The sequence below is a fragment of the Ornithorhynchus anatinus genome, chromosome X5 (assembly GCF_004115215.2).
Source record: "Ornithorhynchus anatinus isolate Pmale09 chromosome X5, mOrnAna1.pri.v4, whole genome shotgun sequence".
Taxonomy (NCBI): domain Eukaryota; kingdom Metazoa; phylum Chordata; class Mammalia; order Monotremata; family Ornithorhynchidae; genus Ornithorhynchus; species Ornithorhynchus anatinus.
Genome location: NC_041753.1, coordinates 36,879,635 through 36,906,397, shown reverse-complemented (window position 1 = coordinate 36,906,397; position 26,763 = coordinate 36,879,635). Strand labels below are relative to the sequence as shown.

General features: G+C 42.8%; 2 protein-coding genes and 1 non-coding gene across 6 annotated transcripts in view; 2 read left to right on the top strand and 1 right to left on the bottom strand.

Annotated features, from left to right (window-relative positions):
* LOC100086865 (RNA exonuclease 1 homolog) overlaps positions 1–10,403 on the top strand; it is a 44,814-nt gene extending 34,411 nt beyond the window's left edge. For both annotated transcript variants that reach the window (XM_029054837.2, XM_029054836.2), the window contains exons 9-16: positions 1,055–1,204; positions 3,389–3,502; positions 3,883–3,956; positions 4,225–4,335; positions 5,537–5,652; positions 5,905–6,043; positions 6,685–6,805; positions 9,606–10,403. In XM_029054837.2, coding sequence (XP_028910670.1) covers positions 1,055–1,204; positions 3,389–3,502; positions 3,883–3,956; positions 4,225–4,335; positions 5,537–5,652; positions 5,905–6,043; positions 6,685–6,805; positions 9,606–9,718 — 938 coding nt within the window. In that variant the 3' untranslated portion in view covers positions 9,719–10,403. The remainder of the gene's footprint in view (positions 1–1,054; positions 1,205–3,388; positions 3,503–3,882; positions 3,957–4,224; positions 4,336–5,536; positions 5,653–5,904; positions 6,044–6,684; positions 6,806–9,605) is intronic.
* A 596-nt stretch (positions 10,404–10,999) lies between these two features.
* On the top strand, positions 11,000–11,137 carry LOC114808530. The gene has a single exon (XR_003756377.1). It is a non-coding gene; the product is annotated as a small nucleolar RNA SNORA7 (small nucleolar RNA).
* Positions 11,138–17,605: 6,468 nt separating this feature from the next.
* Positions 17,606–26,763, bottom strand: part of TEK (TEK receptor tyrosine kinase) — an 84,177-nt gene continuing 75,019 nt past the window's right edge. For all 3 annotated transcript variants that reach the window (XM_029055272.1, XM_029055274.2, XM_029055273.2), the window contains 5 exons: positions 25,816–25,886; positions 23,926–23,966; positions 20,695–20,791; positions 19,708–19,807; positions 17,606–18,853 (listed from right to left, as the gene is read on the bottom strand). In XM_029055272.1, coding sequence (XP_028911105.1) covers positions 18,779–18,853; positions 19,708–19,807; positions 20,695–20,791; positions 23,926–23,966; positions 25,816–25,886 — 384 coding nt within the window. In that variant the 3' untranslated portion in view covers positions 17,606–18,778. The remainder of the gene's footprint in view (positions 18,854–19,707; positions 19,808–20,694; positions 20,792–23,925; positions 23,967–25,815; positions 25,887–26,763) is intronic.

The window sequence follows — 26,763 nt, the reverse complement described above, 5'->3', positions numbered from 1 at the left end:
TAAGCAACTATGAATAACACTTCAATATACTGTCTTCCTAAGTATTTTAAGTGGTGGCAAAAACACACCTATCAGATATGGATTTTTTTCCAGAGAACAGTACTGTTTGGAAATGAGTGTGTTATTTTATGCACTATTTTGCATGAACAGATATTGACTTAAAATCTTATTGGCCTTGAAGAGATTTTTCGTCTTTGAATACTTCATTTTCTTTTCAAGTACCCATTCTGTTTAGGGTCTCTTAGTTTTGTCCTCGTATAGACTGGCAAGAGTGGCTGTCCTGGATCACCTAATGTTTAAATGATACTGCATGACACTCCATGTTAGACTCACTCCTCTCCTTGTACCCCTGATCTTTGCATAATGTCTAGTCAGAGACTAACTGATGGAAGGCAAGGTGGTGAATATGAAAGTTGGGAAATCATAAAATGCCAGACTGAATTTATTGACCATGTCTGCATGTGACTAGCATATTTTTGAAATATTTTTCTTCCATGGTTTTACAAGAGGTAAGTCTAATACCTTGACATGAAACAAATGTCAATCGTCCCAGCCCGGCATAGACTAAATAGATAGTATTTTCCTCCCAGTTCTACCTGCGACTTCTATCTTAAGGAATCTCGAGCAGTGTTCTGACTTCAGCTAGGAGGTGATGGGTGGCAAGGGCTAAGGCTAGGACTGCCCAAGAGAGCAGTTCTTAATTGGGTGATTCCCAGGCAAATTATGCAGATTCCTGGACCATTGGTGGAGGAAATCTCCTGGCAAAAATACCCATTCTTGTCCAGATGAACCTATCATTTTATAGTTGTATTGTGATAAAGAATTAGTTTACAACTTAATTAGCTCCAAAATGAGGCTTTAGCAATTGTACCATTAAAAAACACGTAGCTTCTGCTAATGTTATTTTTTCTCAAAATATCGTATGATTGTGTCGTATTTATTTAGGTTGCCAACTAATGGACTGGAAGCACAGAACCTACTTTAGCACCCAACAAAGATCGATTAAATCAAGGCTTTTTTTAACTTTTAACTAAAGACTCTTATTTTGGCTTAGGAATGGCGGGGGCTGCTCTCTACAGACATCTTAGAGAATACATTTTAACTGGACAACAATTATATGAAAATAACTATCCCCAACCAAATCCAGGAAGACCAGGAAATGCTGTCTTCTATAATGAAGGGTACAAATGGTATCTCGAGGATGGTAAGTGAATGAAGGTGAAGTTTTAAGAGTATTGAAAAGTGAATTTTCTTTGTGTGTATTATAAAGTTAAATGACAGGTATTGCATCCCCATTTTGCAGCTGAGGAAACCGAAGCACAAAGAAGGTCACAAGGCAGGCAAGTGGCAGGACCAGGATTAGAACCCAGGTCCTCTGGCTCTCAGGCCCGGGCTTTATCTACTAGTCCATGCTGTATTCTTTCCCAGTGCTTAGTACACTGTTGTGCACACAGTAAGGGCTTATCAAATACTATTGCTACATGATGTAACACAGCTATGGTGGGTGAAATGTGAGAATGAGCAACAACAGGATACCCACACAGCCTCTGTATGGAGAGCTGAAATTGGAACACCAGAAGCAAAGAGGTACTCTAAAGACCTAGTAAAACTACTACCATGCTGATCTAAGCATTTATATCCTGCCTTGACTACTGCATGGATATGAAATTGTGGGGAGGAACGCAGGGGGCATGCAATTTGCCTAAGAGGCATTTGGTTGGATTGCAGATGTCTGAGCATCCAATGAAATCTACCAATTCCAATGAATCAAACATATTTATTGAGTGCTTCCTGTGTGCAAAGCATTGTAGTAGGTGCTTGGCAGAGTACAATAAAACAGAGTTGGTAGACCCGTTCTCTGCCCACAATGAGTAGTTCCTAATAGAAGGGGTTGAACTATCTATCCATCAATCAGTGGAAGAACAGAACACTGTACTGAGTGCTGGGGAACATACAATACAGACATGATTCCTTCCCAGAACGAGCTTACAGTTTAGAGGGATCCCACACGGTGTTTTGTCCCCTATGATAGACGTCTGCCACTGAAATGATGCAGTCTAATGGCAGCCCCGCACCTACCCACCACAGTTGGATGGTCTGAATCCCTGCCACGCCAGAGACGCCATCTTCCCCCCGCGGGAGTGGCCTCTCTTTCTCCTGGAGGGGCGGTAGCTCCAGGGGATATGGAGGGAAATGCCCCGGATGGGCATGATCCTTCCTAAGCAGCCAGAACAGAGCCGCATGGTTCTGTGCCTGCCTCTTGGTCCAGGAGAGGAAACCGTGCATGTTTCCCTTCACCCATACAGCCCCTCTGCCACCCAGCAGACAAGAGGCAGGGCCAGGACTAGAACCCAGTCCTGATTCCAAGGTCTGTGCTCGATCCACTAGGCCACGCTGCCTCTCCTTTCTGCGTTGCCTATGCACTTGGATCTGCACTCTTTAAAAAACTTGATATTCACCCCAGCCTCAGCCCCAGAGCACTTCTGTTCATATCCTTAGGCTCTTCCAATTCCCCTATCTGTAATTGATTTTATTGTGCATTGCCTCCTCTAGGCTGTAAGCTCCTTGTGGGCAGGGATCATGCCTACCAACCCTATTGTATTGCATCTACCAATTCTAATGTGTCGTACTCTCTCAAGTGCTTAGTACAATGTTCTGCACAAATTTTCAATAAATACCATCGATTGATTGACATACCTGCATGGCACACCGCCATGAAGAATGGGGTGGCTCTCTTTGAGCAAAGTTTAGCATAGAACTGAAACAAGGAAGCAAAAGAAAAAAAAGTACCAGTTGCTGCAAACATTAAATACAATAATACAACAAGGGACAACAGTGAGTCCTTCGTTGGCCTTTCCAAGCGCACATGCATTCTTAGGTGAAAGTCACTTTCAGTGATAACTTCTTCTATGGGGGACAGCTATAATATGCGTGAGTCTGCGTGTGCACAGTCATTAATGCTATGGATTGATTAGCACTTGTATACTTACCCTTGTCACTTTGGCCCACATTTTCACACATTTAAAAATACATCCAGTTTTTCAGCCGTTTTATCCAGATGTTTTTATTGTATCCAATTTAAAACTTGTTCTTCCTCTGGTGTTCATTATTATTATTTCACTGTATGTAAATCCGTTTTTTTTCCATCTTCCCCATTGCACTGTAGGCTCTTTGATGTCAGGGGACATGTGTCTTATTCATTCTGTAGTCTCTGAAGCACTTGGTTCAGTGCTTGGCAGTCAGGTGCTCAATAGATACCACTAATTGATAGAACTTAGGGATGGTAAGGCTCCCCTCCAATTACATGCAACACTTTCCAGAATCATTCTTATGTCTGAAACTAATTTATCTCCTGCTTATTAACTAACATATGTCACATTTGTTTTAGCGACCAGGCGGCTTTGCTGTCGCTGTGGGAAAATATACAGTGTGACTTCATCGGGCAGCCACATTCAGAAAGAGGAATGCTCCTATCATTATGGAAAAATGCTGAGATTTGAAGGCAAGTGTTGTGGATACAATTATATGGACAACAAGTTTTTATTCTTCAGGCTTCCAAGCAGGTCTTTTATAAAGCAAATAGATCCCGGTTGTCAGAGAGTTGCTGGATAATTATCATAAGTCTGGGATACGGTAGTATCATTAATCTTCCAAGAGCAGACCTAGGAAATCTGCTTAAATGAGTGGATTGATGCTTCTCCTTTCTTAGTGTCTGAGCAGATTAATAGTACTCTTTATAAGTAGAATATTGGGATTTATGAATTAAGTGTCTTTGCCTTTCATTGTAATCAGGATTAAACTGTAAAAAGTTTTTGTGTACAAGATTATTGAAATTTTTAAAAAATAATTTATTCTTTTTAACACACACACACAAAAACATAGTGGCTGGTGGATTGGAAACCCGCTATAGCTGTTGCGATGGTGGAATTGGTTCTTCTGGATGTCAAACTGCCAAGGTACAACTCTAAAACATAATTTTCAGACATAGGATTCAATAAGGTAAGTTAGGCATTTGCCTGATTGCACACAGGGAATCCAATGCTAATCTGGGCCCTCAGAAGATGGTAGTGACCCCACACGTTCACACTCCCCCTGTGTATGACACATGACAATCAGCAATCCCTAGAACTCGCACCTCTGGCTACTGAGAGTTTTCCCAGTCTCCTTAGGGAAAAAGTAGCTCAACCCTGATAATGCTTCATTCAGCACTTGGCATTTTTTTAGTTTCATGTCCACGATGGCAGAAAGGAAAACCTGGATGGCTTTGTGGAGACATATATCAAATATCCTCCGTTTGATGGTAATCCTGGCGTGTACGCAGTGGACAGCGAGATGGTATGTTTCATCTTCATTTCAAATTAATTGGTTGAACTAACATAGCTTTGTAAATTGAGCTTTGTTCCTGAACTCAAAGATGTTTTTATTCAGTCTTAAAGAAATGTAAAATATAGCCTTTCTTTGGTGTCTATGCAGTTGCCTCTGTTAGCTTTCACTTTAAAGATTTGCCTTTTGTATCTTTTTGAGTATGATGGAGTTATTATCGAGGGCATTAAAAATCAGATCAGTACTTGTTTTTCTATTTTCTTTGTCTTTAAAGTTGGGGATTTTGACTAATAACCTATCCAAAGTATCTCTTGCATCCTTGGAATTCTCATTGTGGCAGAGTTGCAATATTAATGGATGTTTTAGAAATTAATCCAATATGATTTTAGAGCCCCTAACAGTAATGAAAATGAAATCAAAGAAAAGCCAGGAACAAATAGTGTTTTTTCAATGTGTGTGTGTGTGTAGACATAGCACTATAAAATATTAAAATTTACCCAAATAGCAAAAAAACCCAAACCCCATACCTGAAATATTTAATAGTCTTTAGTTAGGGATTCTCAGAACTAGTGATTTTGTTCTGGCAATATTTGCAATAATTCAGTAACATAAGATTTCTATTCCATGTTACGGCAATTGTTTGTCAGTATAACCCAGTATTCAGTGTCTGAGTTTGGCACCAAAGAATGTTTGAAAGAATAGTGATTTTACCCTCCTTCGCATGCATCCACATTATTAGGGATTAATTTTCTAATATCCCTGATTTTTCACATAACCCATCGTGGGCCTGTTACCCATGAACTTTTCAAAATCTTCCTGAACTTACTGATATTTTTTGTCTCATTAACTTCTTCTGCTTGGCAAATTCCATGCTTTTTTTCTTCTGCGTCTCTCCTCTGTGGGTATTTTTTTTAATCTGCCATCTTCCAGCTTCATGGCCTCCTCCTAATCCAGGTGAATATCAAGTCCTTATTAACTTCACCCACACCTTTCATAACTTGGTAGACTTTAGTCATGTCCCAGCTCAGCCTTCATTTTCCCAAACACGGCATATGGAGTCTTATCTCTTCCTCCTTCCCTACACCTCCCCCCACGTCATTGTAGCAAACTGTATTTTGTCATAACAGCTTCTAAGATTTTCCTCTTACTTTTTGATAACTTGGCGACTTAATTTGCATCCTAAATGTAGTTATATATTTTTATCTTATTTTAGAGCTACACAGTCCAGGGACTTGAAATTACTAGAGTGACCGTGGTCGATCCCAACCTCGTGGTTGTCTACGATACATTTGTTAAACCGGACAATGAAATCATTGATTACAACACTAGGTATGCTTATTCATAAAACTGCATGGTTTGAGATGAGTATATATCCATTCATAATGGAATTATAGAGTCTTAACTTTTTTCCTGAGTTGAGAGTATAATCTTTTGGGCAGGGAATGTTGTTCTATCCTTCTGTTGTATCTCCCAAGGACTTAGTACACTGCATTGCACTAAGGTGCTCAATAAATACCATTGCTGTGACGACTACTACATTACTGTTCTCTTCAGGCTTCATATAATTTGGTTTTAAATTAGATTTTCTGGAGTGACCGAAGAGAACTTGAAGAATGTCACAACCTCCATCCGAGATGTACAAGCAGTGCTGTTGAACTTGTTCAGCGCAGATACCATTTTAATTGGACATAGCTTTGAATGTGACTTATGTGCCTTGAAGGTAAAGAATTATACATATTCTTCTATAATATCAATTAGATGTTTTCAAGAAGTTCATCTCTATTACACCTAGTCACCTAGTCAATCTTGCACTTACCTTTATAATAGCTTGTCTGTTTCTTAGAAGGAAAAATGCTTAGAAAATGCTTAGAAGGAAAAATGCAAATTAAGTGTGTGTTTGAAGAATTGCCATCTCCTGTAGGGCAAGTTCCCAGTATCTCTGTGCTCACTTGTTACAGTGCTATGTCCAGTACAGACTTTCTGTACAGCTACATAGTATTCTTTCTTTCCTTTTTGATGTTCACCAGGGTGGAGTCTTGCCTCCCTTCCCAAGACCTATTGAGTCTTTAGGAATAGCATCAAGGAGACACACCGAAGCTTAACTAAGACTCTTCTCTAAATCTTTGTTTGGGAATAGGGAAATGGAAGGAGTGGGGAAGATGGGGAAGGGAATTGGAGATTGTAATTAAGAATTTCATTTAATAAGGAGTCTTTATGATATGACTGACTACATATTTATTTGTTAGACGTGAACACCATTTACACTGCATTCCAGGCATGGACTTTGTCATGAGAAATTATTTTGCTAGAGGCAGTTTTAACAAAAAGGAGTTTCAGTGCAACTTCACTTTTGTTTGACAGCTCATCCATAACACCGTTGTGGACACATCCATTGTGTTTCCTCATCAGCTGGGCCTTCCGCACAAAAGACCTCTTAGACAGCTCATGGCTGATTTCCTCAAGAGAATTATTCAAAATGGTGGTAAGAACCCATTTGTTGACAATTAGGATCAGGGTATTTAACTTGCATTTTACTTAAATAAGACTACAGTAAACAATGTCTGTGATATAGTAAAGCATTCTTTGGGTTGAAAGGGTCAGACTCTTTCTCTTTAACTCTATCAAGACCAGGAATTGAGTGACAAGTGCCAGATTCTAAGAGTTATAACAAACATTTGCATCTCCATTGAATGTAAGGCACTGAAGTAGGCACTGTGTTTTTAACTTGACATGAACAATTTAACATGGTTCTCCCAATTTCTTTTCTAAGTGACAATCATTTTCACATATATGCAGTATTGTGGAAAGCCCCTCTGATGGATATATCCTCTCTGAAATCTTGTCATTTCACTGGAGGTTGTGCCCAAATTTCACACTGTAAAATAACTTCATGAATCTTGTGATCTATCTGCTCCACCCACAACTCTAAATGTTGTCATCCTTGGGTCTAAACATGATTATTCTTGTAACTGTCACTATTCCTCAAAGATCATCCCTCTCTTTAAAACCCCCTTGAATTCCTGTCTCCACCAAAAAAAACAGCGTGGTCTAGTGGAAAGAGCACGGACCTGGGAGTCAGAAGGTCATGGGTTCTAATCCTGGCTCCACTACTTGTCTGCTGTGTGACCTTGGGCAAGTAATTTCACTTCTCTGTGCCTCAGTTATCTTATCTGTAAAATGGGAATTGAGACTGTGAGCCCCACTTGGGACAAGGTACTGTGTCCCAGCTCAATTTGCTTGTACCCACCCCAGTGTTTAGTAGAGTGCCTGGCACACAGTAGGTGCTTAACAAATACCATCATCATAATTATTATTATTACTACCAAGAAGCCTTTCCTGATTAACTCCTAACACCCACCCTTTGGAGTTTATATACCTAATCCTGTCCTCAGTTCATGTGATGTTTTTATTTATATATTTGTACATTCAGTTAATCAGTTGAGAAGCAGTGTGGTCTAGTGGATAGAGTTCGTGCCTAGGAGTGAGAAGGAGCTGAGTTCTAATTCCTGTTCTGCCACAAATCTGTTGTGTGATCTTGGCAAAGTCACTTTACTTCTCTGTGCCTCAGTTACCTCATCAGTAAAATGGGGATTAAGACTATGAGACCCATGTGGGATGGGGACTGTGTCCAACCTGATTAGCTTATATCTACTCCAGCACTTAGTACAGTGCCTGGCCCATAGTAAACACTGAACAAACACCATTAAAAAATCAACTGTCTCATCCTGATATACTTGTATTGTTTCCTGCTTTATTTGTTCTTTCTCCAGCTATCATAACTATAAATAAGTTTTACCTATCTTCCTCATTAGATTATAAGCAACTCGAGGTCAGAGAATATGTCTTGCTGCTGTGTAGTGCCTAGTACTTAGTAGGTGCCTAATAAATGCTACTGAGTTACTATCCATTAAGAGTCAATGTCTCATAGAGGTTTGGATTTGCCTATGCAAACTGATATGATTCCTTTTCTTTTTTCCCTAATATGGCTATTACTGATTCATTCTTTGGGCCAAAGGAGGGGTAGAAAAATGGTCCCCATGGGCTAATGCTATATTTATCCCTCTACTCCATTCTGCTAAAAAAAAAAGCCTAACTGTATCTGCAGAGTGTTGGGTGCCCAGTTTTTCTTCATACAGTCACCCTTGACAAATATTTTATGGCATTTCCACTAGAATCTGTAACATGCATGTTCTGTAAAACTGAGGATTTTTTTCTTCCCGATCATTGCTCATATTCACAAAATAAGTGGCCGAATCTTGTGTAAAATCAAAATTGAACTGCCTTGACAAAGTAACAAAATTAGAATGTGCTTTTCCATGACTTGGAAGACTTTATTAAATAGAATGTAATGGTGGCTCATATTTGGAGCAATTAGGGTATGGGTCCAAACAAAAGAACCCATCTGTGATGAAAAGGCCACAGTAGCTCAGTGTCCCTTGGGGTAGGGAGGGCAGGACAGGTCTTTGGTATATCAGTGCTCTCCTGAGCTGCCAAATATTAGAGACTTTCAGGGAGAGCATGTCCAAAATATGGTCAAATAGTAAAGATAGAATTTGTTCAGTGCTTGCTATGTGAGAAGCACTGTTCTAAATGGGGATTCAGTACCTGTCCAACCTTCTCCTTAGACTGTGGGGCAGGGACCGGGTCTGACCTGATTAACTTGTATCTGCCCCAGCTCCTAAAACAGTGCTTGGCGCATAGTAAGTGCTTACCAAATATCACAGTTATTATTAAGATGAAGTAACATCAAAAAGGGAGATGGTTTTAAGCAAGTTGCAATGGGAGCCAGCATGGAGGGGTGATGTAACCTCCCTTCGAATGATGAACAAACCTCCGTCCTGAGCCTGGACATTCACCTTGGCTTTCCTAATCAGAAAAGATATTGAATGAAATTTTGCATTGCCCCACAGTTAATTCCAGCCAATGGAAAAGGTTATAATGCCTATGGAACTATTGTTAATGCTCTAGGCATCAATGGGACAAAATACCATCCTGGTAGGTGCTGAATTTAAATTTAACAAAGAATAGCTAAGCCATATATATAACCTATACCATAAGGGCCATAAGGAATCTTCCCTAGACATAGGAGTGAGTAGACTATGGGGTTTATCAGTGTAAACAGATTGGTGTAATCTGAAAAGTAGTCACGCAGTTTGAAATTATTAAGAATTTATCTAAATTTAGAGTCCAGAAATGTCTCCTCCAACTGTGTAAAGTGGCTTGTAAAATATTCCTGTGCTACAGTTTGTAACCTGTACAATATACATTCTGTGTTTCCCTAGTTGGTGGCCATAATTCTATCGAGGACGCAGCTGCTTGCATGGAACTGATGCTCTGGAAAGTGAAGGAAGATAATAAAGGAAGAAAATGGGCCAGATTTCCAGTGCCATTTTGAATACATATAGCTGTTACCTCAGCATCTCTGAGTGTCCTCTGCCTATCAGGCAAGGTCACAAGCAGTAAAGAGAAAAAAAACATAGATTAGTTCATTTGTTGAAACTTAAAAGTGATTTAAAAAGAATCCTAACAGATTTTTCTTTAAAAATAATTGTTCTGATTCAGATAAGTTTGACTCTTTTTTGTACTGATGAAAAGAGGGCTGTGAAATTGCAATGGCTAACAGTCACTCTGAAAGTAATATTTTCAGTTTATAAATATGCACCCTTAAGGTTAGAATAAGTTTTCAAATGTAGCAACCATAACGCTTATGTGCCATCCATCTGTAAAAATTGTACTGATGGATAGATACTAAATTGAATAGATATGCACTGATAGAAATACTACTGATAGTATGCACACTGAAGTGTTTGGCACTCCGTGTGTTGTGATTGATTCTAGGAGGAAATGCTTATGCAAGTCTCTTACTTCTTTTCTGAACTATGTTTAAAAGAATTGTAAAAGTACACTGATTTGAGTAGTTTGCAAATATAAAATTAGATTTATAGACTTACTGTCAGGTTCTTACAAGTTGAATTTTGTAAAAATCAACTTGCATCTTATGAGAAAGCTGACGACTCAAATTTGCTAAGCATTTTTACCTCCTCTTGTTCTTTCTATTAAAGAACTATTGAGTTGAATAATGTGTAGCCCAGATTTATGTTGACTTTATTAACTAGTGAAATCATTTGAAGCCGTAACAGCAATGAGTGAATTTGGCCGTGATTTGGGAAGGTGCATAGCAGCTCTCACAGAACCTGCTGTTTGAAACTGCAGAATTCCAGCACTGGAGGAGAGTCCCTGAAACCTCCAAGTGATTTAGGGGTAGCCTGGGGCCACCCACACGGGAGGGGCTGGCCAGGACAGGTGAAGGGGATCTGGGTTTGGGGAGCCCTCCAAGGCTGGGGTACTATCTCGGGAGCCTTCTTCCCAGAAGAATGTGGGGTTGAGGGGTGCTGTTTCATTCAGACTTCTCTAGAACACCTTCCCCCCAGCCAGGCTCATCAAAATTGTACAACCCAGAACATGTGACTAGTAACTGGACATCAACCTAAAAGAGGTATGTAAATAATGGTGAACCTATTAGTGCAAAAGTGATCAGCGAGGAACTTAGAAGTAGACATGTATCTCTTAAGATTCAAATTGAGAGTAAACCAGTTGTCACTTAATTGAGTGTATGAGGGAAACACATGGAAGTCAGTCAAGCCGTAGTATTAACTGAGCATGTACCATTTGCAGACCCCTCTCAGGACTGCACCTGGAGAGTTTGCAGTACTCTACCAGTCTCAGCTATGGGAGGGAGAGTCAAGTAGAGGCATACCCATTCCATTCCTAGCTTGGGCAGTAGCTAGCGAGTGGAAGGCAATCTGCTACAAGTCAAAACTCTCCTGTGCTGGGCAGCAGTGGCATGGGAGAGAATCGAGGGTGGACACTCAAAGTTAACTGCACGGAAGGAGGCAAGGTAAATCACTTCTGTATTTTTACCTAGAAAACTCTATGGATACACTTCCAGAATGAGCACAGATGGAGTTGAGGCATTCTGGGAGAGATGTGTTCATGGCATCGCTATGGGTTGGAGACAACTCGACTGCATAAAACAAGAGCAAGAACCATGTGCAGAGTACTGAAATAAGCACTTGGGAGAGTACAATAGTAGTAGTAGTAAGATTTATTAAGTGCTTTCTGTGTGCAGAGCACTGGACTGAGCACTGGAGAAAGAATACACAGTAAGAATTAGACACAATCCCTCTCCCTCAGGGGCCTCCTAATCTAGTGATCTCTGCCCTCAAGGAGTTGACAATCAAGTATGGTGGAGCATACACTCAAGTAATTAGTAGATAGGAGGAAAGAGAAAACCTAGCAGGAATTAGTGTTTAAGTAACGGGATGTAAGGTGGGGAGATCTTTGGTCTGTCAGATCCTGAGATCTGAATGTCAGGGTTGAAAGAAAGCAAAGGAGGAGTTGATACCACCCAGGATGTGGGCTTCAAGGACAGGGAGAATGATAGCGTTGGCAGCTAAGTTCAGTGCTCACTAAATATATTGACTGTATTTATTAGACACTTACTCTCTACCAAGTGGTCGGGTAGATATGAGTTTATCAGATCAGACACAGTTCCTGCCCCAGGGGGTTCAGAATTCAGGCAACCATCAAGACTGGGTAGAGCACATATAGCTCTATTTACAGAGTACACAATCCATTGCTGGGAATTGGGTAAATTCTTCGGACAACACGAACCTGTTCGTGCTTAGTGAAGAATCTGCTTGTCTGTATATGTATGTGAGCATGCAGGCAGCATCAAACGGGAGCAAGTACCACAGTGCAGATTTTCGTTAAGGTGAGGTTTAGCATCAATGTCATCTAAGTGTTGTAGGAGAATTGGGTGTATTTTAAGACAAAGTAGCAGCCAGCAATCCGGAGGAAGGGTGCTGTTCAGCAAAAGCTTTGTGAGGATTGGGTACCAAGAGGCAGGGTCCAAAACAGAAACAGACTCTGTATGGAGCAAAGACAAGTAACTACAAGTTACAAGTAACTAAGTAACAGCACACCCATTGTGGAAGGGCATTGGGTCATTCATTCAGTTGGATTTATTGAGTGCTTACTGTGTGCAGAGCACTGTACTAAGTTCTTGGAACATACAATGCGGCAATAGAGATAATCCCTGCCCAACAACGGGCTCACGATCTAAAAGGAGGAGACAGACAGCAAAACAAAACAAGTATCTATCTCATTCATCTATTTCTTCAGCCTTACTCACGTGTATGGATTGGATAAAGTCATCTTTGTAAATGAAAGCCAGGGTCTCTGTGGGTTGTTTCGATGGCTGACAGGGCCAAAGGGCTAGGTGGGAATATGTGCTTGGAAAGGGGTGGCTTGACAAGAGAACTCCCAAGCAAGCATGTGACTTTCAACTTGCTTGCATTATACACAGATGCTGCGTGACCGTGGGCAAGGCATTTATTCTCTGTACCTCAGTTTCTTCATCTGTAAAAGTGGGATTAAGAAATTCCTATTTTCCCTCCTACTTAGACTGTGAGCCGCATGTGGGAAAGGGGTTAATCATGTCCTACCTGATTAACTTTTATCTACCCCAGTGATTAGTATAGTGCTTGGCACATAGTAAATGTTTAACCAATGCTACAATTATTAATATTATTTTCATTCATTCATTCAGTAGTATTTATTGAGCGCATACTATGTGCAGAGCACTGTACTAAGTGCTTGGAATGTGCAGTTCGGCAACAGATAGAGACAACCCCTGCCCAGTGACAGGCTCACAGTCTAAACGGGGGAGACAGACAGCAAAGCAAAACAGAACCAAACAAGAACAAGACAACATCATCAAGATAAATCAAGGGGATGTACACCTCATTAACAAAATAAATAGGGTAATAATATATACAAATGAGCACAGAGCTGAGGGGAAGGGGGAAGAGCAGAGATTGGGGGGGGGAGCAGAGGGAAAGGGGGGGGCTCAGTCTGGGAAGGCCTCTTGGAGGAGGTGAGCTCTCAGTAGGGCTTTGAAGAGGGGAAGAGAGTTAGTTTGGCAGATGTGAGGAGGGAGGGCGTTCCAGGAAAGCGGTAGGACGTGGGCCAGGGGTCGATGGCGGGATAGGCACAAATGGGGGACCGTGAGGAGGTGAGCGGCAGAGGAGTGGAGTGTATGGGGTGGGCAGTAGAAAGAAGGGAGGTGAAGTAGGAGAGGGCAAGGCGATGGAGAGCTTTGAAGCCAAGAGTGAGGAGTTTTTGTTTCATGTGAAAGTTGATAGGCAACCACTGGAGGTTTTTGAGGAGGGGAGTGACATGCCCAGAACGTTTCTGTAGGAAGATGATCCGGGCAGCAGAATGAAAAATAGACTGGAATGGGAAGAGACAGGAGGAAGGGAGATCCTAGAGGAGGCTGACACAATAATCCAGTCGGGATATGAGAGCTTGTACCAGCACGATAGCCGTTGGAATGGAGAGGAAAGGGCGGATCTTGCCGATACTGTGTTGGTGAGACCAGCAGGTGTCAATGATGGATTGGATGTGTGAGATGAATGAGAGAGCTGAGTCAAGGAGGACACCAAGGTTGCGGGCCTGTGAGATGGGAAGGATGGTTGGGCCGTCCACAGTGATGGGGAAGTCAGGGAGAGGACGGGTTTGGGAGGGAAGATAAAGGAGCTCAGTTTTAGACATGTTGAGTTTTAGGTGGTGGGCAGACATCCAGGTGGAGAAGTCCTGGAGGGAGGGGGAGAGAACCGGGGAGGAGGTGTAGATTTGGGTGTCATCTGCGTAGAGATGATAGTTGAAGCCGTGGGAGTGAATGAGTTCACCAAGGGAGTGACTATAGATGGAGAACAGAAGAAGACCAAGAACTGACCCTTGAGGAACCCCTACAGTTAATGGATGGGAGGGGGAGGAGAAGCTTGCGAAGGAGACTGAGAATGAACAGCCAGAAAGATAAGAGGAGAACCAGGAGAGGACGGAGTCCGTGAAGCCCAGGTGAGATAAAGTGTGGAGGAGAAGGGGATGTTTCGACAGTGTCAAAGGCAGCTGAGAGGTCGAGGAGGATTAGGACAGAGTAGGAGCCATAGGATTTGGCAAGAAGGAGGTCATGGGTGACCTTTGAGTGGGCAGCTTCGCTGGAGTGGAGGGAACAGAAGTCAGATTGGAGGGGGTCCAGGAGAGAGTTGGAGTTGAGGAATTCAAGGCAGCGAGTGTAGGTGACTCATTCTAGAAGTTTGGAAAGGAAGGGTAGGAGGGAGATAGGATGATAACTGGAAGGGAAAGTGGGGTCGAGAGAGGGTTTATTTTAGGATGGGGGAGACATGGGCATGTTTGAAGGCAGAGGGGAAGAAGCCATTGGAGAGTGAGTGGTTAAAGATATACGTTTAATGAGGGGAGGAGGGCAGGGGCCATAGTTTTTATAAGGTGAGCGGGAATGGGGTCCGAAGCACAGGTGTGTGGGGGGGGGGGGAACAGGGGGTCTGAGGAGAGAGTTAAAAGTCCGGAACAATTGGCGGGGGTGACGGGCATGGGCATCAATGAGGGAAGAAAAGTAGCTTTGCCTGACAGAGGAGAGGGCAGAGTTAAGGCAGGAAAGGGTAAATTTTAAGTGAATAAGGTTGGCTTGGTGGTTGGACCTTTGCCAGCAGCGCTCAGCAGCTCGAGCATAAGAGCAAAGGAGGCGGACAGAGGCAGAGATCCAGGGCTGCGGGTTAATGGAGCGAAAGCAGCGGAGGGAAAGGGGAGTGAGCGAGTTGAGACGCGTAGAGAGGGTGGAGTTGAGAAGGATAACCTGATCATCGAGAGTGGGAAGAGAGGATAGGGAGGCAAGGTGGTGTGTGATGCTTTGGGAGAGACGGATGGGGTCAAGAGAGCGGAGGTCTCTGTGGGGGAGTAGTACAGATTTGCAGGGGGAGAGAGAGTGAGAGAGGAGGCAGGTGAGAAGGTTATGGTCCAAGAGAGGGATTTCGGAGTTGGTGAGAGTGGAGATAGTGCAGTAGTGAGAGATGATGAGATCGAGGGTGTGACCAAGTTGGTGAGTGGGGGAGGTGTGGTGGAGCAGGAAGTTGGCAGAGTCGAGGAGTGATAGCAGGCGGGTGGCAGAGGGGTCACGGGACATCCATGAGGATGTTGAAGTCTCCAAGAATCAGAGTGGGCAGAGAGAAGGAAGGTGAGCAAGGGGTCAAGATGGTTAAAGAAGTTGGAGGTGGGACCGGGGGGTGGTAGATGACAGCTACAAGAATCTGGAGGGGTGGTAGAGGCGAATAAGATGGGCTTCAAAGGAGGGGAAGGAGAGGAGAGGAGGAGAGATAGTGTGGAAGAGGCATTGAGGTGCGAGAAGGAAGGTGACGCCTCCACCTTGCCCGGTGAGTCTGGGGGAGTGGGAGAAGGAGAAACCTCCGCTGGAGAGAGCAGCAGAAGAGACCGTGTCTTAGGGGTGAGCCAGGTCTCCGTAAGGATGAGGAGAAGGAGGAGAGCGGGAAAGGAAAAGGTCAAGGATGAAAGGTACTTTACCTATAATGGAGCAGGGATTCCAAAGGTCACACCTGGCAGCTGCTGTGGGAGAGGAGGGGGAAGGGAGCGGGGTGTTGGGAGGGTTTGGATGGGAATGAGATGGGGGGGACCTGGGCGGGGAGAGGGGGGATGAGGGGTGGCAGTGGGACAGGAGGACTGGGATGGGGCGTGGGCAGGGAAGAGGGAAGGGAAGGGGGTGGGCGAGGGGGTTTGGTGGGGAAGAGCGCAAGTGGAGGGGGATGAGGGGTGGCGCTGGTAAAATGGAATTCTAGGGCCGGGGAGGGGAGGAGGCAGAGGAGAGTGTGGGAAAGAGTTGGGTGGGAGAGGGGAAGGGGAAGGTGAGAATTGGGAGGGGCAGATGGTGGGGGGGGGGGGGGAAGGACATGGTGAAATCAGAGAGGTAAGTGGCAGCACTGAGAACAAGTAACAATAACGTGATAGCGGTAATATAGTAATATGATACAATAAGATATTAATAAGCGGGTGATGACCAGGGTCGGATGTTGGCTTGTCTATGAGTCTATCAGATTAAAAATCAAAAAGCTAGCAGCAAGCAGAGTCCTGGGGCTCGTGGTCCAAATGTCTCTGAAGCGGTGGAGGGAGCCCTGTGGGTGTCCGATTTGGGGAAGGGTGGAGCTATTGTGTGGGACAAAGGAGAGGAAACTCATGGGGAGAGTAGGTAACCACGCAACATGGGTGAGGTGAGTAGGTGCGGGCGCAGGTAGCAGCTAAAGGTAACACAGTGAGAACAAGGGCAATGTTGCCTGGGGGTGGGGGGTGGTCGAGGGAAATCATTCACCTCTAATCAGAGCACAAGGGAGGAGGGAGTGAGGGCTCCCCAAAGGATGGCTGTTTCTGGGCGATGGGGGAGTGGGGGCGGTTGGGGATGTAATGTCCCACGGCCGGGGGGGGTGGGGGGAGCAGGGGAGCAGAATGACCCACGAGTCTTGGGTGGAGTCAGGGGGCGGGCGGGTGCTGGGGAGTACAGAGTCCCGCGGTCCGGTTTTGCTACCTGGGCGGGCTTCGAAGAGGTGCTAGACCGGGGGGTTGGAAGTAAGAGGGTCAGGGAAATATGGGGGGAGGTCTGGGAGCTACTTGGGGATCTGGTGGCTGTGGGGCCTGCGGTGGTGTTGGCGGGGGGCGGGGAGGGAGAGGGGCCCTTGGTGTCAGAGTCCGTGGGTGGGGGTGCAGAAGTCCGGGTTGGGGAGACGACCATGAGCCCGGAGGCAGGTCATTGAAGTCTGATAGCGTGGGCTTCTCGGGAAGAGAGATCCCGGCGCATCCCAGCATCATCATTATTATGAGGGGCAGACTATTTTGCCTAAGCATTTTTTAGAGGTTTCTTAGCAGAACTAAGAACTATTTGAATTAAGCGTTCAGGTAGAAGATGTAATTAATGTCTCTGGAAACAAACTAGAAAACCCTGTAGCCTCCGGTTCCATACCTAGATAGGTAATACTGCACTGGGACTTTCTCTTTGCTAGCAAAACTCTTGAAGATGTTGCTCTGGATGAGGGGCATTTTCGCTAAATTCTGGTTTTTGTTATAGTCCCTGACCTTTCTGATTGTAGAAATGGTTGGACTCCAGAATGACTTTTTGAGGAAGTTTTAGATTGAAGTTTAGATGCTGTCATGGGGCAAAGGATGTGACGATGTTAATTTCGGCCTAATTGTCTAGCTAGAGTTTAAATACCATAGTATTCCTGCTTTCTTCTTGTTTTTCACAAGCGATAATGAATGATAATTAGATTTGAGAACATTTTACTATAGTCACTGAGTAAATATACCTTTAATTGAATCGGGCTATTTCAGCAGTACCTTGTAAACACAGCCTCACACAAAGGATAGGCAAGAGATGTATTTATTTATCATTAGATGATGCTCTCATTCAGGGCAACATGCAAGTCTATTACAAAATGAAAAACGTGCATTGCATCTAAACTAAAAGTCGTTTTTACAAAATGTAATATATTTGTGAATGTCCATCTTGCATGATAAATGCCATGTGGCTTCCTATAATTCCAGGCATACTACTATATGATTTCTTCAAGTTAAACACTATTTTAATACATCAATTATACCAGAGAAATTATCCATTAAGCACAGGAATTTAGTTAATACAAAACTTCTAGAGAACCTACCTGTCTTTTAAATGTTTGACGTTCAACTACAGTAAGTTTTCAAGCTCATCCCCTCTCCTGACTTTAAACCTAGATCTGTAGTTGGTTTATTTAGTAAATGTAATTCTTCTGGATTGATCTATGTTCCCTGAAGTCAAATGACTAAATTATGTCACATGAACATGAATTTTGACCAGCCTGCTCCATGAGTGAGAAAAGGGTATGCTGCTTTGCCTTTGAGAAAACTGCAAGGACTCTTTCAAGTCTGCTAGGCCTAGTTAGTAAATTGCCTTTTTGATTGCAGAAAATTAGTGATGACAAACAGATGGCAAACAATCCGATCTGGGGAGGATTATTTAAATTACCATTTGTTTTGAAATTTGAGTTTGACACCCCTTCAACCGAATGATAAAATTAGCGTCCTCCTACATGTGAAGAATTCGATTTCCGTTCAGCAGTAGCTTTGAGATCATTGTGTGTGAACTCTCATTTTATTTTACATCTGTGTTGCTACAAAACACTTGTGTTGATACCAATTACTTTAGAAAAATTGCAAAAATATCTAAGCCAGTAATGATAATGCATTAAAATAAATGTATTCCCCTAGGCCCTCCCAAAGGGTCTCATGTTTCTAGAAAAATATATTATTGTACTTGAAAGTGCATATTGGAATTTCTGATGTTAGCACAGTCTTGTACAAAACAGTATGTACAGTCCTAGAGTGAGTCCAAGCTTCCTACACAGAGAGACACAGAGGTGTTTGTAGTAAAAACAGTTTCATACGTACAGAGCTATACACAATTCTACATAATATAACACATTCCGTGCTCCAGAGGCTGGTTTATTTTTCAGTTTGTTGTTTGAACAGATCACAAACCAGTGAAGATGTTCCTCTCTCAAGCAGCTTCTTCAGCAGAGCAGTCAATGCCAGCATAGGTGAACTTCTCATAAAGGGTCGTATTCACATAGGTCTAGAGAAAAACAAGAATTGAATTCCTCATTGTAGCTCATATGCACAGCCCTCTTCTCCTCTGTTTCAGGAAGCAGTAGCCTAAACAGTGTTTCCACAGCCTGTCTTTTGATCCTATTTTTCAATCAATCGTATTTATTGTAGCTTACTTATGTCTGTTGAATAGAAATCCAAAAGCACATCACTAATAAAAGAGTTTTTGTGCCTACATTGCGCAGAATGTGTACCTAGATGTTTGGAGATGTATAGCGAAAATTAAAGACAGCCCCCTGCCCTCAATAATAATTATGGTATTTATTTAGTGCTTACTAGGTCCTAAAGTATTGGGGTAGATATAAGATAATCAGATCAGACACAGCCTCTGTCCTTCAAGGAGCTCACAATCAAAGAGGTAGGGAGTGCAGGTATCTTATTCCCATTTTAAAGCTGAGAAAACTGAGGCAAAGAGAGGTTGAGTAACTGGCCCAAGGTCATGCAGCAAACTAATGGCAGAGCTGGGATTAAAACTGGGTTTCCTGACTCCCAGTTCCATACTTCTATATTAATGTCTGTCTCCCCCTCTAGACTGTAAGCTCATTGTGGGTAGGGAATGTGTCTGTTATATTGTCCTCTCCCCAGTGCTTAGTGCAGTGCTCTCCATACAGTAAGGGCTCGATAAATACGATTGACTGACTGACTCCACCAGGTTACGCTGCTTCCAGGAGCCCCTAAGTTAAGGGGACAGACACATATAGAAACATTTAACATTGTACATTCCAATTTAATTTCTTAAAAAATTCGTGGAAGCCCATGAAGGGGGTGACTAGTTCCTCAAACTAGAAGATGGTTTTTAATCAGCAGGACAGATAGCCTTACCTTTCGTTCTTCTAACATCCTGTTCAAGGATACCAAAATCTGAGCGAACGATGGTCTTTCATAAGGCTTCTCACGCCAACATTGTCTCATTAGATCATACCTTGAAATGTAAGAATTTTTGAAAAAGCAAGCATGGTTAGTCAGAAGCTAGGAAGCTTTTGAGAACAGATGCTATTATGCCACTCAACCATTAGAGGTTGATACTACTAAAGAAGTGAGAATCTATTCATGAGGAGATCATTTGGGGAGCCCTTTGGGGCAGTCTGCAGGACAACTATGGTGAATGAGCTTGCCTGTGGAAGATGGAGGCTATCTAATAATGATGACGGTACTTGTTAAGCACTTGCCGTGTGCCAAGTACTGTACTAAGCACTCGGGTAGATCACACTCGGGTAGATCACACTCGGGTAGATCCAAGATGATCAGTTTGGATAGTTTCTGTTCTACGTGGGGCTCTCAGTCTAAGTAGGAGGTAATAAGGTTGAGTCGCCATTTTACAGATGAGACAAGTGAGGCACAGAGAAGTTGCGACTGGCCCAAGGTCACACAGCAGCCATATGGCACAGTCAGGATTAGAACCCAGGTCTTCTGACTCCCAGGCCTGTGTTCCTTTCACTAGACCCAGCTGCTTCCCACACTGTTTCATCTTGGGAGAAAAACCCACAGCTAGTTAGAATACCCTCTGTAAGGAGCCAAGTATTCTCAATTCAGCATAATTTTAGACTGCCTTTACAGATTTGTCCCTGACCTTGTTTTCATCTTCTAAAATGTGCTTACATAAACTTTTTCCTGGGTTCTGGGAATTGAAAGCCCCACTCTGGCATTATTTCTTGGTTTTGATTCACAAAATGTTTTCTTTTGCTGGTATTTATTTCCTGTACAAATAATGTCTTTGTTGGACACTATTTCCTTCACGGTTATTAGTTGGAGGCAGTTCTAATTACAGTTACAAACAGTCTCAAACAATAGGTGTTAGGTCTGACTTACACCTCATCATCACAGTTGAGAGGCTTTTCCAGTCTGTACCCCTGTGGCAGTTTCTCATAGAGTTCAGCACATGTCATTCCACAGTATGGTGTGCCACCTAAGAGAGAGGAATTGGCATTATTTCAAGCAGATTTTTCCAGCGGGGACATGAGTGGAGAAGCCGGTGTCTCTGAAGGTCTAAAACGAGGGGTTTTCAGGTGAGCAGAGGAAGAGAGCAGAATAATTACTCTGATCTTACAAAAAAAAACCAAACATTCGTGAGCAAATTGGAACTTGTCATGCTGATTCTACTTTGTTGCCTTGTACAGGCAAGCATAATCAGTGTGCACATAAAGGTATTTATTCAGCACTTGCTGCATGCAACACACTGTACTAAGCGCTTGGGAGAGTACAATTCAGTAGAGTTGGTAGACACAATCCCTCAAAGATTTTACAATCTAGTTGGGGGACAGATGTTAAAATAAATTACAGATAGGGAAGCAGCAGAGTATAAAGGCATGCACGTCAGAGTTGTGGGGTGGGGTGAGTATCAAAGTGCTTATGGGGAACAGACCTAAGTGATGCAGAAGGGCGGGCTATTAGGGTGAGGATCTTAGAGGTTAATCTTGGAAGGCTTCTTGGAGGAGATTTTAATAGGGCTTTGAAGGGCTTTGGGGAGAGTGGAGGTCTATGGGATATGAAGGAGGAGGGAGTTCTAGGCAGGAGGGAGGGTGTGAGCTTGTTGTGGGCAGGGATCGCATCTACCAACTCTGTTGTATTATACTTTCCCAAGCATTTAGTCCAGTGCTCTGCACATGGCAAGCATTGAAATACCATCGATTGAAAGTCGGGAGGAGAAGAGGGTTCAGATGGGAAGAGGAGCTCTCTTTTGGACGTGTTAAGTTTGAGGTGTCGGCAGGACATCCATGAAGAGATGTCCTAAAGGTAGGAGGAAATATGAATCTGCAGAGAAGGAGGGAGGTCAGGACTGTTTTTGGCACTTGCAAATGATGCAAATGTCTAAGTGCTCAATATTCCAGCTAACTTTTGGCATACATAGCAATCATGCCAACTTTGCTTAATTTATGGTATTAACTCCAGCATTTATCCAAAATTTAAATATATCCTAATCTTGACTCTGAGGTGGGAACTATATATATCAGCATGAGAAGAATGAAGACACGTAGAAGGATAAACAAAAATTGATCACATGCCAGGTACCTAGCTAAACTCTTGGCTCTTTACAGAGTAGGTTAAAAAACAAAGTCAAATCTTCCAGAAATCACATTCCAAAGTCCATGTCAAGTTGCCTCCAGGACATCTCCAGATAGATGTCCCACCTACCCTGAAACTCAACATGGCTAAAACTGGACTCCTCATCTTCCCTCTTAAACCCTTTCCTCCACCTAACTCTGCCATCATAATCAACACGACCTCTGCTCTCCTTGTTCTCTTCACCTCTCCCATTGGATCTGTTGCTAAATCCTCCACAATATTTCCCCAATCTGCTCCATCAGTCAAGAATATTTATTGCTGCTTTCAATCTAATGGAGGAAACTGGAAGGCAGAAATGATTTTTGAACCATGAGGGCAAGATAAAAAACATAGATACAGTTGGTTATAACAAGAGTATGGAAAAATGAATAAAGGGACAAATAAATGGAGTACAGACAATCCTCAAATTTTAGACATGAATAGGCCCTGAAAAACTGTCTTAAGTCAAAGCATTCTGTCAGAACTCGTTTTCTGCCAACCTCTTGCTCACACCCTCCTTCCTGCCTGGAAATCCCACTTCACATCCTACAGACTACTCCTTTTTCCATCTTAAAAGTCCTTCTAAATCCATATCTCCTCCAGGAGTCTCCATCTGGGTAATCTCTCATTTTCCCTATCTTATGCCCCCACCTATTGCAACTTCAGCACTTCCACATCACCTAACCACTTGGAGTCTCACCCTCCACCATAGCATTTATGTACATATCTTTATATTCCATTGCTTTTTCCTGCTGAAAGTTCTTTTTGTCATAACTGAGAATGTCTTAAATTGAGGACTACCTGTACAAATATGGACATGTACATAAGTGTACAGGGTGGTTGATAGGATTACACCTTTAGGGGGGCTGGAAATTGGATGGAGATGAATACCTCCTGGAGGAGTTTGGGTTGACTTCCCACCCGCAATCCATACCCCTTAAAATATATATCAATTTGTGTTCTCTACTTATTTTTCCATGTTCCTGCTGTTACCAATTGTATCTTATTTCCCCTTCTGCTTCCACTGCATGAATACAATTTATGTTTGCCTTTCTCCCCCATTTCCCCTCAAGAAGAGGAACCATGTTACTTCTCTTGTACTCTTCAAGTGTTTAGCACAGTGCCTTGCACACAGCAGGCACTCAGTAAACCCAGAGGATCAATGAATGATATTTATTGAGTGCTTACTATGTGCGGAGCACTGTACTAATTGTTTGGAAGAGAACAATGCAAAAGAGTTAGCAGAGACATTCCCAGCCCACAGTGAGCTCATAGTCTAGAGGAATGAACGAAGCATCAGGAATTGTGACAATAATACAGTGGTATTTGTTAAGTACTTACTATGTGCCAAGGGCTGTTCTGAACACTGGAGCAGATACAAGATAATCAGGTTGGACATAGTTACTGTCCTACATGGGGATCACAGTTTCAGGGGAAGGGAGAACAAGCATTTTATCACCATTTTACAAGAGAGGAAACTGAGGCACAGAGAAGTTAAGTGGCTTGCCCAGCATCACACAGCAGGCAAGTGGTGAATCCAGGATTAGAACCTAGGTCCCCTGCTTCCCAAGCTCATACTCTTTCCAGTAGGCTATGCTGCTGTTCTGCTGTGTCCTTAGTACTCAGTGTAGTAAGTGTAATTGAGGCCCAATGTGGTCAGATGACTCGTGCATCATGTAGTAAGTCTGGGGAGGAGCATAACTAAATTCTAGCTCACCCAATTCCCCACACCTGGCTCCAGTCAGCATTCTCCCCTGCCTCTTTTGGTGGCTGTGATATGGTGTCGGTATGAGGGCTTTCAAAAGAAGACATAGTCATGGACATTGGCAATTAAAAAACCAAAACAAAGCATATTTAGGCTACCACAAGCAAACTTCATTTTACTCTCAGATTGGAAATTTTTTTTAAAAAAGCTTGCCAAGTATTTCAGGATGCCATAATAGCCTCCAGCACATTTCCAGTCGAGTAATATTTTGAACTGTAAAGCTAGATACTTACCTAAGCTAACGATCTCCCATAATAACACACCATAGGACCATCTGCCAAAAGAGACAAATTAGGCAATGAATCATTTACTTAAGTGATCAATTCAAACATCTCCAAAGCAAATTCCAACAGGCTCCCATGTTCTGATTCAGAGAAAATGAAGGTGCAGGCTTCGTGGAATGAATTCTACACCATCCTAAGGTAACTAAGACTCCTCTAGTTGGTACATTGGAATAGATTCTACCTCACTCCCAAAGGAACCCCAAACAAAGCTCCCACTGCTTAAATGCCATTAAATAAAAGGCTCTTCTGCTCCTGCCTTTGGAGACCCATTAGAAATAGCACCTTCATAGGCCATCTGGGGAAATGGTGGTGGTGCTTTTTTCCCCTCTTTTCTTCAAGGTCTTTCTTTACCCACAAACTGTCATGCTATTGGAAAGAAATGTTGAAGAATTTCTCCTCTGGGAAAAGATTTTTGGGCTAAAATCCAGTGCTACATCTTTGCTCTATGTTTATAGCCTAATCTGGCAAGAGGACAAATAACATTATTTCACCAGGTTTTTTCCATCTCCGGGATGGCCTTGGATTTAAAGCAAGATCACCTCAAAACTGAGAGAGGGGTTTGTTCCCCTAGAGTCACGAGGTCCTTCAAGGAAAGGTAAGGGAACACTATCAGATAACTAGTGTAAAGGACATGTTTCTTTAGGAGCATAGAAACAGAATACATTCTTTGGGAAGGTTTAAGGATGAACATAAGTGATTTCTCTAGAATGGAGGACAGGCAATTCTAATATGAAGATTTTCCAAATAACATTTTGAATTATTATTTTAAACTCCTTCAGGGGTGCTCCTGCTCCCGTGTTAAATGATACTCGGCTCTCTAAGGGGAGCCAGATTTTGGCCAGATGACTACAATTTAGGGCTCTCCAGTGCCTGAGTTTTCAGGGAACTTTTCCTTTTTTTGTCTTCCAGTTCCCGGTTATCCCTGGCCAAACAACCAATCAATCAGTACAACTCTATTGAGTTCTACTCTCCCAAACACTTCATACAGTGCTCGGATCTTAGAAGGAGTCAATAAATACCAATGACTGACTGATTGGCTGGACCATTGGTCTGACCCAGGATCGTATTGCTGATGTTCTTGTATTTTCTCCTTCTCCTCCTCCTGCCCTTTAACTTCTGTGGCATGTCATGGCTACCACTGATGCCTAGGGCAAGCAAAAAGCAAGGGAGCTACCCACTCCAGTTCCTGTCAACTCTAGGCTGGTACTGCCATTAGCCCTGCCTCCCTGAACCCCACAGTAGTTCTCTAACTCACTAGGAGTCTTCAGTGGCCCCATCTGGCTCTAATGCAATTATCTCCAGATCCCCAAACGTTCGATCATACATTAGTTACTCTCTGCTGCATGTTGCTTTTTATTCTACAGTGCTAATAACCGTGATTTTTATGAAACTCCATTTATTTCAGACTTTATTTCATGGAGCTAAAAACATGCCCATTCTATTTCTTGCCCTCAATTTGTGCCAGGCAATTGGCAGTTCCTAGCCTGAGCAGCCTTGAAGTTTCCATTCCAAAGTTTAAACTAAATTTGTAACCACGCTATACATTTTCCAAGTTTTTTATTGCCATCAGAGAGTCAAACAGCAGCAACTCGATACTGCACCACCTTCCCTTCCCTTCCACAATTCATCATGTAGTTAATATTCAAAGACCCCACATCCACTCACACCCATTTTGGGCTTGGAATCAACTCCTTGTGCTCTGGGGCTGGAGAGCAGGGGCCAGTGCTCAATCTCTGGAATTGACAGATCTAAGCCTTGACAATTCTTTTGTTACAAATTAAACACGGCCCTCAGGTTAATTTTTTAAGATGCGTATGCTTGGGGAAAAGGTTTACTCACACATCACTGTTAGTGGTATACACACTGTAATTGAGGGATTCAATTGCCATCCATCGCACTGGGAGCCTTCCCTGGAGAAATCAACAGAATGCCATTACTGAAAATGCATCTCCACGAGGATACACCCATCCTAGGTCTTCACCTTACCCTGATGCTTGGCACACATGTTTATCCAGAAAGCACTATCTGTATTAAGGTCTGAATTGCAATCGCCTCACAGCCCAAGTCAAATGACATTTTATTTAATTTCTAAATCAACCAAGTGCAAAAAAGAAAATGCTGAAATAATGAAACCATAAAGACCTGATTTTTCCTATTCACTATATCCCTGCTGAGTGTGTCTGCTGATTAAAAAAGCAGCATAATAATAATAGTAGCATTTGTTAAGCACTTACTATGTGTCAAGCACTGTTCTAAGTTCTGAAGTAGATACAAGATAATTGGGTTGGACACAATCCTTGTCCCACAGAGCGCTCACAGTCTTCATCCCCATTTTACAGATGAAGACACTGAGGCCCAGAGAGTTGAAGTGACTTGCCCAAGGTCATACAGCAGACAGGTTGAAGTGAAGGTGGTGGAGTCAGAATTAGAACCCACATCCTTCTGACTCCCAGGCCCGTGATCTAGCCACTATTCATTCATTCAATAGTATTTATTGAGCGCTTACTATGTGCAGAGCACTGTACTAAGCGCTTGGAATGAACAAGTCGGCAACAGATAGAGACAGTCCCTGCCGCTTGACGGGCTTACAGTCTAATCGGGGGAGACAGACAGACAAGAACAATGGTAATAAATAGAGTCAAGGGGAAGAACATCTCGTAAAAACAATGGCAACTAAATAGAATCAAGGCGATGTACATTTCATTAACAAAATAAATAGGGTAATGAAAATATATACAGTTGAGCAGACGAGTACAGTGCTGAGGGAATGGGAAGGGAGAGGGGGAG